Here is a 17,842-nt window from a genome sequence, read left to right as displayed (position 1 = left end):
AGAGATGGGGAGAGGAACTGAGAGAACCCCTGTGATGTAGCCATGGGGGAGGGGGAGCAAGAGAAAGGGTTGCTGGAGCAAGGGGCCGAATACGGTTATGCAGATTAAGCAAGGCCACCTCGCAGAAGATCTTGCAGGAGCAGAGAAGCGGAGCCACCTGGGCAGGCGAGACTGTGTCTGCAACCGAGGGAGAGCGTGGGTAGAGAGCCCCAGCGTGCGCGTGCAGCCTGGGATGCTCACGCCGCAGCTGGACTGTTGAGGACGGGCGCCGGCCTTCTCGGGACAGGGGCCGCATGCTCTTTCCCAGCCGGATCCTCAACTGTCTTTCCTCTGCCTTGGCGGCTTCCTATCGTACCAGACCATGTGCGACGGCGCCTTTATTTGGTCTCAGACCCGGGGCTGGGCACATGCGCTCTACCTCGGGCTGCGGCGGGGAAGCAGGAGCGCGGGTTGGCGGTGGAGGAGCAGGACTCAAAGGTGGGTGAACACAAAGGCTGCCCAGTTTCGACAGGCAGCAAAAAGGGGCGGGAAATATGGAGAGGACTGAAAAGGGAATCCATCAAGGCCAGAGAAAGAGACAAAGGCACGCAGGCCTCGCGTTCCTTCCAGCCTGCTCCGGCCAGCTTGGCCACCAGTGCCCGGCTCACGTGCCATCAGAGGTGGTGGCTCTCCCAAGCCCCTCTTCATTGTGTGGGTAGTTGTAGCTCGCTTGGGCGAGGGGGTGAGGAGAGGGAACTGCAAAATGAACTAGAACGCAGCCTAAGGACTTAAGACACGGGTCTCCAGCCCCGGAAGCCAGTGGTTGGAAAGGAGGCTTACCCCATAACATCCCCCATCTTCGTTGCTGGAAACAATCGACTTTTTCTCAAGCTTATAGAAAACGCCGTAAAAGCACAGCAAAAAGCCCTCCTAACCACACGGTCATTCCTAAGCCCCTCTTATATAGAAATTTTAGGGCTGTTACTATCTGGAGCTGATAGATTTGGGAGGAGGCACATTTCAAGCAAAAATGGAAAAAGAAAATTCTCTCATCCCCATGCCTCAACGGAAAGGTAGGGAATCAATCTGAATTAAAGACAGATTTCTGTAATGGGTTGAGGGGCGCTCTGAGCTAGGGGCAGGGAAGCATAAATCTCCTCCCTAACCCCTCCATCCTTTATCTGTTCCCCTTTTCTTACAGGCGTGTCAGTAGCTGACAGGTCTCCTGCTCGGGAGAAAAGAGAGGAGTGCTCTCTCCTCCCGCCCTGGCCTCCTCCTGGTTCCCCACCTCTCGCCACTCAGGATTCTGCCTGTCCCTTTCCTTTTTTTGTGTCTGAGATGTAATTAATGGTCTAAAATATTGAGGCTCAACTTCAAACGGTTTTATGCACCTTTTTCGTCCCTGCCTTCTCCCTCACTCGTCAATAGCTCGAAGCAAATTTGGAGCAATTAGGGACCCCGAGTTTTCTAAAAGCTGCAATTAACGTCGAAATTTCCGCTGATTATAGACTTCGAGCACAGAGCAGGGGGAAAGGAGGAGGGGGGGTCAGATCTCGGCTCAACGAAAGCAGCAGACAGAAAACTCGATTTCAGCTGAGACTCCCGGCTCCCCACACCGCGCCCAACCCTGACCCCCCGACGTCCCACGGAGCAAAGAAACCACACACAATACAACAAAAGCAACATTCTTGCCGCCCCTTCCTCTCCCGCAGCGAAGCCCTCAAGGATCGCTACCATCCACGACCCTGCGTGGTTCCCACTCTCCAGCGCCTCCAAATCACCTAGCATCCCTGTCAGTCGAATGACCTCTGGCCCGGACCGGGTCAGGGCCCCATTTCTTTCCAGCCTCCATCATCTCTGCGCTCCCCCTTCCTTTTCCGCCTCCTCATGTCCCAGTGTCCCCGTCTTCCTTGCAGTCGATTTGATAGGAAACTGGGGCAGGACCTACTTGTGGGGCGCAGGTTGGTAGTATTGGGATCCGCTCCCGCGTTCGAGGAGGTTGCGGACGAAGAAGGGGTCGAAGACGCCATCAGCTCGGTCGTCCCGGGGCCTCTACTGTCTGGGGTTCTCAGCTAGTCAGGCGCAGGAACAGGCTGTAAAGAGAAGCGATAGCTGTGCGGGGAGGGCTTCCGGGGTCCGGCGTGCGGAAGCTACTGAGTGACCCGAAGCGCAGACGCTGCTCCTGAAGTCCGGGCTCGGGAGAAAGAGGCGGGAGGAAGGGCACCTAGCTCGCTGGGTCGGGGTGCGCGGCGGGGGGTGGGGGAGTGGAGACGTGCGCGTGAGCTGCGAGACTCCGGCGCCGGCAACGTAGCCCCGGGCGGCTCTCCAGTCAGGCGGAGCAGCGGGGCGACCTGGAGCGCAGCGCTGAGACGAGAGGAGCCCAAGGCCAGTGCAGGACGCAGGGGTGCGGGGGGACTGGGCTAGGAGGGCAAGGGAGGCTCAGTGCGTGATTTCCCAGCCTAGCAGCGACAAGCCCCATTGGGCTCTCAGCAGCCGGCGGGCGGGTAGACGGGGGGGAGGGCGCACTGGGCGGGCACGTCTGGTTCGGTGTCTGGTTCCCGTTGTTGTGTCTGGCTAATTCCTTGGAAAGAAGGAGGCTAACTGCTCTGGAGACCGAGGACTTTGGTGAGACAAGGTGAGAGGAGTAAAGAGTCCAGGTCTTTACAATCTCCATCGGACTTGGCTGGGGAAGAACTACAGTCACCTTGCACTCCAGACAGCCATGAAGCAGCGGGTCGCAACCTCGCTTGCTCCCTCTTGTCCCACCCCGCTTTGAGCCATCTCGAAGCCTGGGACGAGGCTCGGTCCAGGTTTCTGTTTTCCCTCCACCCAACTCTCTGAGGTCCCCGGATTTCTCACCGCACAGACGCGGAAAGGGTGAGGGAGGCGAGGAAGGGGAACGTCACCGGGGAAACGAACTTGCGCCCAGCGCGCGGGAGGCGGCAGACTGGAATTGGTGCGCGGCGCCTTTGATCAGCGCTCGGCGTTGGCGCGATGGCGTCCGAAGGCCCGGGGACGGAGAGAGTGCGGGCGAATCTGGGTAGATCTCAGAATCCGCAGAGTAGCGCCCGGCGTCCACCACTTCCCCACCCTCCCTTGAACCCCACACTTAGCCCGGTGCGCGCACTCGCACAGCAACGCAGACAGCGAGTAGACCGCGTCTTCTGGGGGAAGTAACAGGTTACCACTCCGAGTAGCGCTTTCGGCTGCTGCTGCCCTGGAGCCCTCAGGTGGGACGGACGCTCGCAGCTGGGAAGCCCAGGGGGAAAAATCCCTCTCTATCCACTTCTGCACGAGCCTCAGCCTCTGTGCATCCCCGGGGCGTGAATATCGCTGGTGGGGATAGGATGAGTGCAGAGGGCGGGGGTCTCTGCGCCTCGCACCAGCGTAGGGCCAGGACTGGCGGGCGGGAAGCACTGGGCTGCAGAGGGTAGATGGAGGACGCCCAGGGTGGGGGTTGGCGGAGAAACCGCGGGTGAAGAACCAGCTGAACAGCCGAGGCTGGGCACTGGGAAGTGCGTGAGGCCGCGCGCTTACCCACCTTGGCTGAGCGAAAGCAAGCCGAGCGCTCCTGCCGCTCCTCTGCGCAGCGCCCAGCTATCTGGGTGGGCCGGCCCTACAGGCTTAATTTGCCCGGCGTCACCTCCAGCTGTCGCCTCACTCTCACTAGCCGTCCCGTACGCGAGCGCCGGGAGGAGAAGAGACCGGGAGAGGTGGCTGCTTGGCTTTGGGGGAGGCGGAGGCGGAGTGGGGAGGCGGGCCTCGCTGGGAGGGGGAATCACGAGGCCGCTGCTCGCGGGGGCAGCTTGTCGGCAGAGCGACGGGGCTCCTTTGCAGGTGCCTGACCGCCTCTGGAGCTTTATACGGAGATTATAAATCCAGATCACGGTTTTGCGCCCGGAAAAAAAAAAAAAAAAAAAAGAGGCCCTATGAGTAATCCAGAACGTACTCAACACGCTCTATTTTTTGAAATAGGCAGTGTCGGGTAAGACTAGGGAAAAGATAATTCCTATGAAGAATTCTGCTTCGTTGAGCACTTTTCCATCCCTTTCCTCACCCCACCCCCATATCTTCGAGATGACGAGAACAGTGACTTTGCCTCAATTTCTTTCCCCTCTGTTCCCCCAGGTCTGCGACCCTGCCATGCTTCCTTGAGCGAAAGCTCGCTCTGTGTCCTCGCTGGCTCCCCACTGAGCCAGGATTGTTGTAAAAGCTCCGAGACAGAAATGAGGGGGGACACTCAGACCCTTGGAGGAATCTCCATCTCCTTTTCACTTCAGTTTGCTCTTCCAGCTTGAGGCCTCCCCAAGGTACCTCACTTGAGCGCAGCTACCAATTACCACAGCAGAGAAAAGGATCTCGTTTTCCACCTACTTTGAGCTTCCTTCTAGTGTCCACCTAATGTAAGTAAATCAGGAGGCTTTGGTTAGAAATAAATAATAAAGATTCATTCAAGGGTCTTAGAGTTTACAAACTGGAAACACAACTAGGCAAAACCCAAAGTGTTCCCAAGAAGAAAGATAAGCTGAAGGTTCTTACAGTATAAAATCTTGAAGAGAATCAGTCCTTGCATTCTTAGCCTCTAGGTTGGTCCGCGAAGGTAATCCTCTAGATGAAGGATGGTCTGCATAATGGATGTCCGGTGGTCTGGATACCTGAACATTCTTTCTTTAGTCCTTCGAGAGATAACCAGAGGTTATCTGCAGATTTGATGTGTAGCCAGGCATTGAGGCAAGACTGAAAAGTTAAAAAGTTTAAGTTCCCAGGCTAGTTAAAACAAGAAAAGAATTGTTTCCTCATTCCTCAACCTGCTTGATTTTAGTAAATTAGCAGCTTGACTTTAGTGACTCTATTTTATTTCTTCACTCTATTCCTCACTGTCTTTGGTCCTCTTAATGATGGGGAAAGAAGGAATCCTGATTGATCACATCTGAAGGTTAATAACGTACACGAGCTCTGCTTTACACACGTGGGGAACCCAGGCACAGAAGTGGCCACGGTGGGGTGTGTGTGTGTGTGTGTGTGTACGGAGGGGCCCTTACTTTTTAAGGATTCTCCTTATGCAGTATTTAAGCATATTTAATGAACTGCCGCGTTCAGAAAGCCCCTTACCACCAAATGACGTTACGGAAAAATTTCCACCAGAGGGCGCCAGGCGCTCAGAGACCAGAGGCATTGTGTTAGTCGGGTCTTTCCTGGTGCGCCAGAACCTACACCTGGAGCGGCGGGGTCTGTAACTCTTCAGCCTGTTCAAGCTACCTCTCAGCCACCCCCGTGGCTAAATTTTGTTCTCCTTTTTTCTCTACCTCAGCTTCTTTTACTTTAAGGCAAAACAAAGTTGATTTTTGTGTGTGTCTGGACGACACCGTGTAACAGTGATTCCTTTACTCATTTTTCATTTTTTCCCCTGTTGGGTGCAGCAGGCAAGGGTTATTTATGGACTTGTCTGCGGCCTTGCTAGTCCACCCAAGGCCCGCCCCTTCTCTCTCAATGTCTTATCGCCTTTCACCACGACACAGTGGAAATGCCGAAAATCTTACAAATCATTGGAAATTCCATAAGGGAGTTTCAAGATTCGCCCTGAGGAGATATAGTCCGACAGTTAAGCGGGATCTCGCTGTGAGGTTTGAAATAACCGCGTTGCCCTTGATACTAAAGAAAATACTGTCGCCCTCTCCCCACCTTACAATAAAAATTCGCGTACTTTTTAAGGACACAAAAGCATCCTGAACGGCGGGCCTGGGGTAATCGCAGCTCCAGGCCAGAGCTTGAGGCTGGACACGGTGGGCGAGCCCACTCCGCGCGTGAACGTCCCTTGGAACCGCACACTTCGAAGCTTCTCCGCCACGCTTGAAATGCGCTGTTTACTACGAGGTGAAGCTCAGAATTCTGTTCACTCCCCCTCCTCGAGCCTCCCTAGAAGAGACGATTGCACCAATCAGGGAGCCCGGTGCCAGTGCTAAATCATTCACGACGCGAGGGGCAAGGAGGCAGGCTGGAGGGAGCAACAAATCCCAGTGCCCCTCTGGGTCCGCTGTCCCGGGAAGATAACCGCTCCCCCTCTGTATCCTCGACCTTCTTCCAAGACCCAAGATTTTCGAGAAAGGAAGATTCGTTTACCTTCACCTGTGGCATCAGATTGAGAAATTTACAACCACTCCCTCTTCTGACAGCAGTTTCCAAACCGCTCACCCCTAACGTTTTAGCCAAGAAATTATCTCTTTGGAGAGAACTCTCCTACAAAACTACAAGATTAGGTATCACAAATGAAAACTGAGTAGGTCCAGCTGTGAGGACATTTCTCCCTTTCTCCTTTATGGAGAGGGAGGGGAGAAATGAAGGCTTGTCCTTAACTTAAACATGTGTAATATCCGTAATTAGTTAATTAAACGAATATTTATTAATCACTTACTATGAGACAAGCATTGTTCTCATGGAACTTACACTGTCCCAGCACTTATTTATCCCTGCACTCATGGAGTTGACATTTCAGTTAGGCGGGGGGAGCAACAGACTTGGGGACTTAATAACTTTGATTTATTTTGCAATTCTCTCTCGTTCCACCCAGAATCTTGGTTTCAGCGGAGATGGTAAGGAAGCGAAATAAAAGTCTGGAATTCCATCCAGGTGCAGCACGTCAAGTTCAGAGGGAGGGCCCAGCTTTCAGCACCAAGGACAGCGCCCACGACAAGGATCCGCAAGCCTCCCTTTCTTCCGCTTGTCTTCAGCACTTGGTCAACCCACCCTGCTCGATCCCGCCCGCTTCTCTCCAGGCAGTAACTGCTGTGTGTTTTCCCTTGTTGGTGACAGTGGAAGTGGTGGTGAGGTATTTCACTCCCCTTTGCTCCTCGCCGATTCGAGATCGCAAGGAGGGTGGTTGTGGTCGTCTTTTGGCTTTTCAGAACATTTGGAATATCTATTTTTGTTTGTGTTTTCCACTCTTCTTTTTATCTTTTATTAGTATGGTGGGAAGATGTTTTGGACAATGGGGGTGGAAAAAGATATCCTCTCTAGGGACTCGAACCGGTGGTGAGGGATGGCCCGGAAGGGAGTGGTATCCGCCCAGCTGTTTCGTTTTCATTTGATCTAAGGTTTAGAGCTTTGAAGAAATGGGAACGCGACTCCCAGAGGCAGGAGTGGGCGAGTGCGACCCCTCCAGACTCTCTTATGGGTTTGCGAGCCTGCAGCCTTGGCTACTCGATCTTGTCCTCCAGAACAACCTTCGTTTAGGTCAACGTTGGCTGGAACTTGGGAACACGACCCTCCGCCCACAATGCCCTTTCCCTGGGAGGTTTAAAGAGATTTCAACCGGATTTGGAGCCCAGCCCAACCTTTCTGCAAAAGAAAAAGGAAGTGGGTGGGAGGAGAGTAAGGCGTAGAAGGGGCGCCCACACGGGGTGCGGTGGAGATTTTTATGCGTAAAATATGGTCCACGTCAAGGTGAGTAAATCCGAAACGTCAATCTTTTATTTATTTATTTTTTTGACGTATTTAGCACGTTTAGCTTCCAGGAAAGGCAATTTAGAGGCACAGTGTTGGTTCATTTCAGCTGGCTCTTTTAAGGTCTATTTTAAGTATCTAATTTATGACCAAAAAAGAGCGGGGGGAGGGGGAGGGCAATGGCAGTGCTACCGTTTTAAACGTCTGTCTACCGAGACCAGGACTATGGGAGGCGTTTTTATCCTTACACGGTTTTTCCGAGGTCAGAGCTAAGGTCTATTCGGTGTGTTTATGTACTTTAAAGGTAGTTCTCTAAATCATTCTGGACTTTGAGGACCATAGCTAAATCGACACCCCTACCCTAACAGACCACACTACACTCTCCTGGGAGACAGGAAAGGGTTAAATGGGTGGCGAGAGAGGCAGAATTCCAGCCTGAACACTGGAGAAGACTCCGGAAATTATAACCTTTTCTCCCAAAGAGCGTTGACTTGCTCAGATAATAGTCAACTGGTCCCTTCCCTCTTGATAGTCAGAAGATGAAAACATTCCAATATTAAAGAAATTAATCAAGGAGGACAGAGTGATTTGTTTTTGGGCAAATCCTTGTACAAATCTTAAGACACGCAATTCTTGCTATTCCAAACGTGAAGACAAGAGGACCACCAGGTGGCGATAGATTACAATTTCTGAGGAGAAACAACGCGCCCCACAGGGAGCAGTTCTTCAAGAAAAACTGCAGACCCTTTCCAGTTCACACTCATCCCCAGCCGTATTTTACAAAGCAGGGCCCCTTTTAATGCTGCAAGATGCTGGGAGAAGTGGCCTGAAAATTCAGAGTCCCTGTCCCTTTGGTGAAAGAGAAGGGGATGAAGAGTATCCGTTTCCCACAGAGCTGGTCCTCAAAAGCAGCCTTAGGAAGTTAATTCTGATATTAGGCAAGGTGTTTCACTGGAAAATTGGATACTAAGGCAACAACAGATCTGGTTTGCAATTCTGACAGAGAGCTCTGAGGATATATCTCTTTTCAAGTCTTCCTCAATAAAAACCAAAGCAAAATCAGTCTTTTCTCAAAAGTGGAATGCAAAATGATTTCCCATGAGATGCTTTTAAGCGATACAGTATGAAATGGCATAACTAGGTATAGTAATATTTTATCCATTTCTTTCAGTGTAAAAGCTCTTAACTACTTTTAAATAACAGGCATTTAGCCCTTGTTTCAGACTTAGATATCTGAGACTGTGATTTGAGGAAGTTCTCAGTTGTGGAGAATCTGATAAACTTCTATTTCATATTGGGTTCATTCTTTAATCTTGGCCAGTTACTGAAGGGAGAAACTGGAACCGTAAAGGGAGGGAATTCATCATTGCTGCTCTAGCTCAGTCCCCTTCATGTTAAGGATTTACATATAAGAGCACACTGGAATTTATTTACACCTAGTTCTCACTTGAATCATCTGCAAATCTGTGCCGTGGGTTTTCCCAAAGCAGTCACCTGGAGTTCATTCTCTTTATCTTACTCCCAGCTGCAAGGCTGAGGTCCTTCTTTCTTTGTCTTTGGGTGAGTGAGGGATCCTTTCGATCTGCACAACCTGAAATCTCAAGCAACCCTTAAATGTAAGGGTTATCAATATCTTGAGGCTATAGGCACCTTGTCTCAACTTCATAGTCAGGGGCAAGCCACAAACAAGCATGGGAGCATGGGGAGATTTGAAAGGGTAAAACTTCTTTTCCTCTTCTCTAGGACTGTATACTCCACTTCTCCCAACCCCTACCCCTTGATGTGGGGCTTGGCCATGTGATTTGCTCTGGCTACTGGAATGGAGCTGAACTGCAAACCCACGAGTTTTGGGTTGATGTGTTTTGCATCACTTTTGTGGCAGAGAAATGTTTTGGCATAGGCTGCCCAGAATTGTCCAGTTTGGCCTAATGGTGGTGGTGATGTTGGTGAGTGGGGTACATTAGAGACAGATCTTTCTCTGTCTCTCTCATTTTAGAAACATGACATGGAAATTATTTGGTTTATAGTATGAATTCTAAATTTAACTATCACCTCTATTTTGCTGATGAAGCAACTGAAGTCCAGAGGTTTCAGGACTTCCCAGACCACACAGTGAGAAGTGAGCTGAAAACTCTTCTTCCTTCAGTCCCAGTTCCCTGTACACTGCTCTGTGAGGTCTCCTAGCTCTGCCACATAATAACCATTTGACCTTGGAAAATCACTTAATCTCTCTGGACTCCCCTAATGAGAGGGGTAGGGTATCAGATGAGACCAGGTAAGGCTTCATTCATCTAAAATAATTATTTTGTGATAGTGTTTGTGACTTTTCTCACTGGGGAATTTTCTCTATTGTGAATACTAAGGACCCCTTTCGAGGGCCTCTTGAGGTCTTCCAGGCAGCTTGTTACAGGAGTAAAGGCAAAAATTTTAAAGTTACTCAAATTCAAATCTCAATTCTACTTATCACCTATTATTTAACTGTTCTCAGTCTAAATTTTCACATCAGTAAAATGAGGGCTAATATCAGCTCTGTGGGCTATCTTATTTGATGCCCATAAAACTCAGCAAGTTCGACTGTGCCTGGTTTATGATGTTTAATAAATGTTAATTCTTGCTCCTGTTCCTCCTCTTTAGTCAATCATGATTTTGATCCACTTAAATGTTTTCTCCTTGGATGTATAAGCTAAGTCTAATGTGTTTTTGTTGCCCATTTGTTCCAGTAGAGCTTGATCATCCCCCGACATGGACTTGAGGCCCCTCCCTTTAGTGATTTAGAGGTTTTTTAACCCAGAGAAGTTTTGATTCCTAGAGAAAACTTTCTGATGGGATATTCAGACTCACCTGAGAAGTAAAAGGGAGCCAGTTTTGTGACAAAGTCTTCATTCTGCCCCAGGGACGCTGGCCTTCTTGCTGTTTCTTGAACATTCTAGGCATGCTCCCACTGTGGAGACTTTGCAATTACTGTTCCTTTGCTTGGAGAGAAAAGCTCTTCCCCAAGTACTCATAGGATTTGTTCCTCCTTATTCTGGTCTTTGCTCAAATGTTCAATGTTATTTTCTCAGTAAGACCTTGCTTTAGACTTCTATTTAAAATTGCAATTCTCTCCTGCCCATCCCCCCCATAGTCCTCCCTGTCCCTCCCGTTTTTTCTTCCTATAATACTTTTTATATCAGTTGACATACTGTATATTTTATTTATTGCTTCTTTCTTCTCATTAAAATGTAAGCTCCATGAGGGCAGGAATTTTTTTTTTTAAACTGACCCGGCACAGAATGATTCCTGGAACACTATAACCAGCCAATGCATATTTTGCTGGTTTTTATTTTGTGCAGCTAAACAGATAAAATATTCCTAAACTCTTTAGCTGACCATCTAGAAGGCACCTAGCAACTGCAGGATAAGTGTAGGCAGTCATTTTGCATCAGTTTCTTTTCCACATCTGGATTCAGATGAGAAAATGTAGAGAAGGAAGAAATAAGTCCCCAAAAGTTGGAGCCCCTAGGAGACCTCAATTAGCCTAAAAGAGAGTAGTCAGTTACATTATTCAAACCACTGCTTTCACAGGTTGTAAAAGTTTTAGTTTGAGACAAGTTCCTTAAAATAGTCTTTTAATTCCATTTAGTACATATGGTTTTCAATATTTTTTCTTATTTTCTTTCATTGGTGGGTTGCAAGTTAAGAGAACATAGCTTTAGGATGGTGATGTTGGTAGCTGATTTAAGTATTCTGCCCCACCTGTGGTTGAGTTCCTCTGATACCAACAGGAAGAAACTGAATTTGATGCCTGTTATGATGGGGAAGAGATTTTCCTTCTAATACACCATCCAGTGGTAGACAGAGAACTGAAATTCGTCATCTTTACAGAGTGATCATTTTCAAATAATCCTTTCTATAGAAAGACTTTTAGAATAATTTTTATTAGAGATGAAGATACACTTAGGGAACCTGAGGGCGTAAAACACCAAAAGCTTGTTACAGAGTAGAAGAGGAAGCATGCTAAAGTATTTAAAAAGCACAAAAGGAACTCATGAAAGTTAATCAACTATGAAAAATATATGGGTAATGTCCCCATGTGCAGTTGTCCAAAAAAAGGTAATAAGAATGAAGATTCGCCAAATAAGCTCTATACATTGGTTACCTATATACCTGTCACCACTTTCAAAAATTTACAGGAGGAAACTCTCCTCCCAATCATGAAATAAAGTCCTTGATCTGATTGGGCCAATGTAGGTCACATGTCCATCTGTGGAACACAATAAGTCACCAGAGAAATGCCATGTACTGGTTGGCTGAGTGTCCTTCCTGAGTCCCCTGGCTGTATATGTGGGGAGTGAATGTCTGAACAAAATCAGGGCTCTTTTGGCAAAGAAGCTGGGAGGGGTGGATGCTGAGCAGACAGCTAGTGGTATTCACTATATTCACTTTCCTGATTTTCTTCTTGGCTGTTATTCTCAGTCTCCTTTGTGCATTTTTCTTTCTTGGACCACCACTTAAATATTGTTCATCATTTCAGATAATTCTATTTTCAGTCCTCTTCTATCCAGACTACACTTTCTCTGTGGGCCACCACTGCCATATCTTAGATTACCATCTCTAAACAAAGAGATATCTGTTATGTGTTGAGTCTAAAACTGATGACTCCTAATTATGGTATCTATCTCTAGCCAAAGGGTCTCTTCTAAGCTCCATTCTATGAATTCCAAAAAAACTAACATCTAATACTTCCTGTGGTAGGTAGAATAATACTCCCTCCCCCAAAGATGTCTATGTCTTAACCCCCAGATGCCATAAATATGTTAGGTTACATAGCAAAGGGCAATTAAGGTTACAGATAGAATTAAAGTTGCTAATCAGCAGACTTTAAGGTAGGGAAGATTATCCTAGATTATCCAGATGGGCCCAAAGTGATTACAAATGTCTTCAAAAGTGGAAGAGGGAGTAAGTTTCTGATATGACTTGACAATGTCCTTGGTGATAAACAGTCTCTCGTGTTTCCCAACTATTTCCCTTGTGTACTTCCTCTTAGAAAAGACCCTCATGGGGCTTACCAAAACTCTGATCTTTTGTATTTGAGTTGACCTATCTGGCCCTAGCCTGGGAATTCCAAAAGTTCTACTTGCGGACCTAATCAAGACATGTACTTCAGGTCCTGCCACTCACTCTCTGCCTGCACCTGACCTCCCCAGGCATAAGGTATACCTCCTCCAGGACTTATGAGTAATAAACTTCTCCATTCACTTTTATTTGGGGTCTCTGTTGAACCATGGCTCACCATCCAACACCCCACGGTTCTACTTAACAAATGTTAATTTAACAAAAATCAGGACACAGGGGAGAGAGAACGAGAGAGACTGCAATGTGAGAAAGTCTCAGACATTGCTGGTTTTGAAGATGGAGGAATAGGGCAGGCATGCAGGCAGGAATTTTTTTCTCTGTAAGTTGAAAAAGACAAGGAAACAGATTCCCCTAGAACCCTCAGAAAGAATGCAGTCTTGTTGACGCCTTGATTTTGGCTGAGTGAGACCTATTTTGGATTTCTGACCTCCAGAACTGTAAGATAATAAATTCGTGTTGTTTTAAGCCACTAAATTTGTTGCAATTTGTTACAGCAGTCATAGAAAACTAATACACTTCCCGTACTTGTGTAAGTTAACCGCCCACATCTCCAACAAATCTTCATGTTCCTGTTCTTAGCAGATGGTACCACCATATACCCAGTTATCCAACTGGGAGTTATCCTTGACCTCTACCTCTTCCCCACATTTAATTCATCACCAATTCCTGTCAGTTCTTTTTACTTCAAAAATAACACCTCCATTTCATTGCATCCCTCTGCTACTGCCTTTTTCTAGGCTATAATTTTGAACTGCTAGAATTATGTAATAGTGGAGTTCTATATTTTACTCTGTTCTCTACATTTTCAGATATGTGTGTGTGTGTGTGTGTGTGTGTGTATAGATAGATAGATAGATAGATATAAATTTTTTAAAATTGAGATCCATAGGCAGAAATACATCTCACGTTATGATCTAGGACACATACACACACTCTCTCTCTCTCTCACACACACACACACATACACAAACCAAATGTTTCACAAAACCATAAATCCCGTACTCTTTTGCAATGTGTGCTATTTTCTATTCCATGTAATTTAATTTTAAAACCCCACAAATTTGTGACTTACTATAATGATTTCATTACGGACCAGTGGATCATGACCTGTAGTTGGCGAAAACATTTTTCTACCTGGCTACTAGAATTCTATTTATAAAATACAGTCATTATTTTCCTTAAAATCCTTCAGTGGCCTCCTACTACTCTAAGGATAAAGTTCAAACTTTAACGTGGCTTATATGATCCTTCATTATCCAGCCCTTTTATGACTGTAGCTTCATCTGTTTCTAACTGGTTCATTTTCATTTTGCAACCTAACCTTACTTACTTTCTGGACTCAGGATGTAGCTACTGATAGAACACTCTTCCCCACATCCTCTTCTTGTAGCTAATTTCCACTCATTCTACCTTCTCAGATTAGACTTCACTTCCTTCTGAATGCTTTCCCTGGATGCCTGGCCTGGGTTAGGTGTCCCTCTGTGTGCTCCCTTAGCACCCTGGACTTCCTCTATGGCAGTGTTTATCACCCTGTATTTCAACTACAACAGGGCTATTTAAGAGCAGGAACTGGGTTTTGTAGACCTAGTAGGCCTTCAGTAAACATTTAGTCAATAAATAGATGGAACTATTTCAATGGGTTCTCATCTTAAGTCCATTAAGTGGAATTCTCACACATTCCCATGTTGGTTCTTTCACACTACTGTAACATGTTATTGAGTTTCAAAGAAGGCAAAGGTCTGAAACTCAACTGACTACATAGATACAACTTGTTTGCTGAGTCATTAAACAGTTTCTAGAGTTTAGCTCTGTGTGAAGCAGCCTGCAAAGCTGTGTTCAAGATTCACGAGATCTCTCATGCTGGGACATAAACTAGCATCTCTAATTCTTAATTTCTTTATCTGAATTCCAGTACCTCAGTTAATTTATTCTTGGATATCCCCAAGCATCCCAAATTCAATTTGTGTAACTTACAAGTATAGTAATAGCATGCTCTTAGAACTATTGTGAGAAGCCAGTGAGTTAAATAAAATAATATTTTGAAGATTATTTTTTAGCTATTATTACTACATACAGACACACATGACTATGTCAGGTTATGCCAACACCCTGTTACACTGATTAAGGACAGCAAGTAGGATGAAGCCTAGGAAGAGAGGGGTACCTGCATGAGCAAAGCTCAAAAATTCTTAGGGTTAGCTATAGCATGGCCTATGATATCATGGCTTTTTATTAAAAGAGTTTCTTCCTTAGAACTTTCTTGTTCCTTTAAAAGAAAACTAAGATCTCATTGGTGTAACTAATTTGGTCTGTGATATCAGTTTAGGCTATTTTATGAACTTCTTGATTGGAGGAAACTCCATACTCAGGTAAGCTTCATCAGATTGCGGCATGGTGGTTTTCCTGCGGTGGGAGGAATAACGAATTCCCCACAGATGAAAAGAACAAGCCTCTCGTGAGGTCTGTGTCAGCCAGCTATCTGACTACTTCCTCCACTGCTATCTGACTATTTATGTACCTAGAAGATTACACATACCCATTTTCATTTCTTTTAGCCACTCCTATGCAATGGTGCAGAATTTCTTCCTCTGAATGTTAACAAGCTACAAAATACCCAAATAATAAATTTTGCTGCAAACATTTTGGATATATAATGTGATACTGTGCTGATATAAGAATAAAAATTCAAAATGGCTACCCCAAAATCAGATCGGCACATTCAAAAACAAATTACTTAGAAATACTTTCCTCATTTTTACCTCAGTTACCTTACAACCTAATTTGAAGGTGGCAGAAGTTCATCAAGGAATACAGAATCAGCAAAATAATGTAGATTGATATATCAAAAGCATAATAAAGTTGGGTAAATATTTCATAAAAGAATGTAAACATTTTCATTAATTTTCACTTCATTTGTTCAGTTTATATATCCCATTATTTGCCAGATACTTGTCCAGTTCCTTGGGATATAATGGTGAAAAAGACAAAGTCCTGCTTCATGAAGGTTACATTTTCTGACGAGAAGGGAGAAGATAAAAAAGAGCAAGTAATTAAATAAGAATTTCAGGTACTGATATATGCTATAAAAAACATAAATGATATAAAAGTACCTAAAGAGGTGGTCATGGGAGGGGCTAAAAGTACATATTCTGGAGCCATAACATCCATGTACAAATCCAGGCTCTATCAATCAACAGGTATATGAAGTTGGGCAAATTATCCACACTCTCTCTCAGTTTTCTCATCTGTCTAATGGGGACAACAATAGTACGTACCTCATGGGTTTGTTGGATTAAATTAATGACTGTGTAGAACAATACCTGACACATAGTTAGTGCTATGTGAGTGTCTTCAATTACTATTTTCCTCTCTGAGTAACTCACATTAAGCTAAGACTTAAATATTAAGGAGTTTAAACTAATATGCATAAATTAAAGAACTCTACCAAATAAAGAAGTAGACTAAAATGCAGCTCTTTTCTTTATATTTCAATGGTTTACAGTAATAAAGTTACATGAAGACAAAACCCTAGTAGCACCTTTCATCACTCGTCTTCACATTCATCCGAGCTTTCTTCACTCAGCTCCTCGCTTTCTCCTTCACTCTCACCGCTACTCTCTTCTTCACTATCTTGATCATCTTCCTCAAGATTTTGAGCTTTCTCTGCCATAGAAAGGAAGAGAATTGCTTAAAATGTTTCGTAACATTTCTACTCTATTAAAAATCATAATTCTCCTTGCTTCTGCCTCTACAAAGAAATGCATATTTTTGGAACATGAGAACTGAGCCGAACTGAACTTTGCTAACTGTATATGAAGTTAAAGTAGTAATGTGAAGAAGAATATATTCTTACTGGCATAAAGATATTTGTGGATTTAAAGTAAATCTAAAACTAGGTCGATAAAATGTTTACTATTGTCAACATAATTCTTACTTAAATAGAATAAGAGTAAGTGAGATTTAGGGTAATTTAGAGGGTGCTGGCTTTCCTTGGAATTGTGGGGTAGTCCCTTTAATACATGAGGCAATTAACATATTCTATTCTCTCTGAAGACCTTGTCAGTGTGTGATGCCTGTGCCCAGGAAACCTGCTTTATTTGGGCAGTTCCACCCCACAGAGAAAGGAGTCCTCGTGACCATCCACGGAGGACAAGCTGGTTTTATCAAACCATCCAAGACAACCATTTAGCCCCTTTTTAACTGCTTCCTTAAGATGTACTTTACCAATCTCCTGGGATAATGGGATTTTAAATAGTGACAGCTCATAGTTCTATGAGAAAGAAGGAATTTAAAATTTTAAATTTACCCATCAGCAACATTTCTTCAATAAGTGAGAAAAACTCCTTGGCCTCAGGATTTTCTGGTTCATAGATTAGGACTGAAAATGAACAACAGAACATATGTTATTAATGTTCAAACTGTTTCAGCAAACAGGCTCCTCAGAATGAGATTGAAACTGTCAGTCAGAGTAAGTGCAAAAGCACAAAGCGATAAACACCAACAATTATACCATCGGTATATTAACTGCAAATAGAGAGAATTCTCTACTTATACTAGGTGCTTTGTGAGACAAATAATCCTCATTTTATTGTCTACGTCCTGTCCAAAGAATGCAATGTCTATTACTATGAGGCATCCCTCATAATCCTGAAACCAAGGTATTTTTGACTATAATCATTCTGCAAATAAGGTCCAAATCCTGCAAAAAAGACTCTGCTAAAAAGAATGTGTGCCTAGAGGTCTGTTAATCCCTCACTTCATCTCACTGCCTCTCTTCCCATGTCTACATGACATCCTTTACTAAAGACCTCATCTGAACAGAAGGAACAGAGTTTCCGCCCTTCCTTATTTTTCTTTAGTGCAAACTCTTCCACGGTAGAGATGCTAGTTTTAAAAACTCATCTTTCAAATAGGGAAATTGATACTTCTTATTGTTCTTCATCCTTAAAACTTTTACCCTAGTTTACAACCCAGTCAGCATCTACCTAACAGTGTTCTCCCTCTTCATCAGACACATTGTTTTTAGCACTATTTACTCCTTTTTGTTAATCCTTTATATGAATGTGTCATCTTTCCTTTGAACCATACCAATAGAATATTTTTTAGGTTTATTGGTATGGTACCAAAGTCCTAGAGGCCAGAAAAATTTACACCTTTTGTTCTAGAGTTTTCTAGACTATTTATTTTTTCAGATCTTGCTCTACAGACCTCTCTCTACCTTCTTCCTACCAGCCTTGAGGAGTATTCATAATTTGGCATTGTCCATTTAATGTTGTGACACTCGTGTGATATCTTGATGGCCCCCAGA

At 45.1% G+C, this 17,842-nt stretch overlaps 2 protein-coding genes across 2 annotated transcripts in view; both read right to left on the bottom strand.

Annotated features, from left to right (window-relative positions):
- GAD1 (glutamate decarboxylase 1) overlaps positions 1 to 2,009 on the bottom strand; it is a 35,732-nt gene extending 33,723 nt beyond the window's left edge. The window contains 1 exon segment of the mRNA XM_006921181.3: positions 1,928 to 2,009. Coding sequence (XP_006921243.1) covers positions 1,928 to 2,009 — 82 coding nt within the window.
- A 13,982-nt stretch (positions 2,010 to 15,991) lies between these two features.
- The window catches only part of ERICH2 (glutamate rich 2), a 32,054-nt gene continuing 30,203 nt past the window's right edge, over positions 15,992 to 17,842 (bottom strand). Inside the window, exons 11-12 of the mRNA XM_006921180.3 lie at positions 16,841 to 16,912; positions 15,992 to 16,197 (exon numbers count right to left, since the gene is read on the bottom strand). Of these exons, the coding sequence (XP_006921242.2) occupies positions 16,079 to 16,197; positions 16,841 to 16,912 (191 nt within the window). The 3' untranslated portion in view covers positions 15,992 to 16,078. The remainder of the gene's footprint in view (positions 16,198 to 16,840; positions 16,913 to 17,842) is intronic.

This window comes from Pteropus alecto, unplaced genomic scaffold (genome assembly GCF_000325575.1).
Source record: "Pteropus alecto unplaced genomic scaffold, ASM32557v1 scaffold3, whole genome shotgun sequence".
Classification (NCBI taxonomy): Eukaryota; Metazoa; Chordata; class Mammalia; order Chiroptera; family Pteropodidae; genus Pteropus; species Pteropus alecto.
This window is presented reverse-complemented; position numbering and strand designations above follow the sequence as displayed.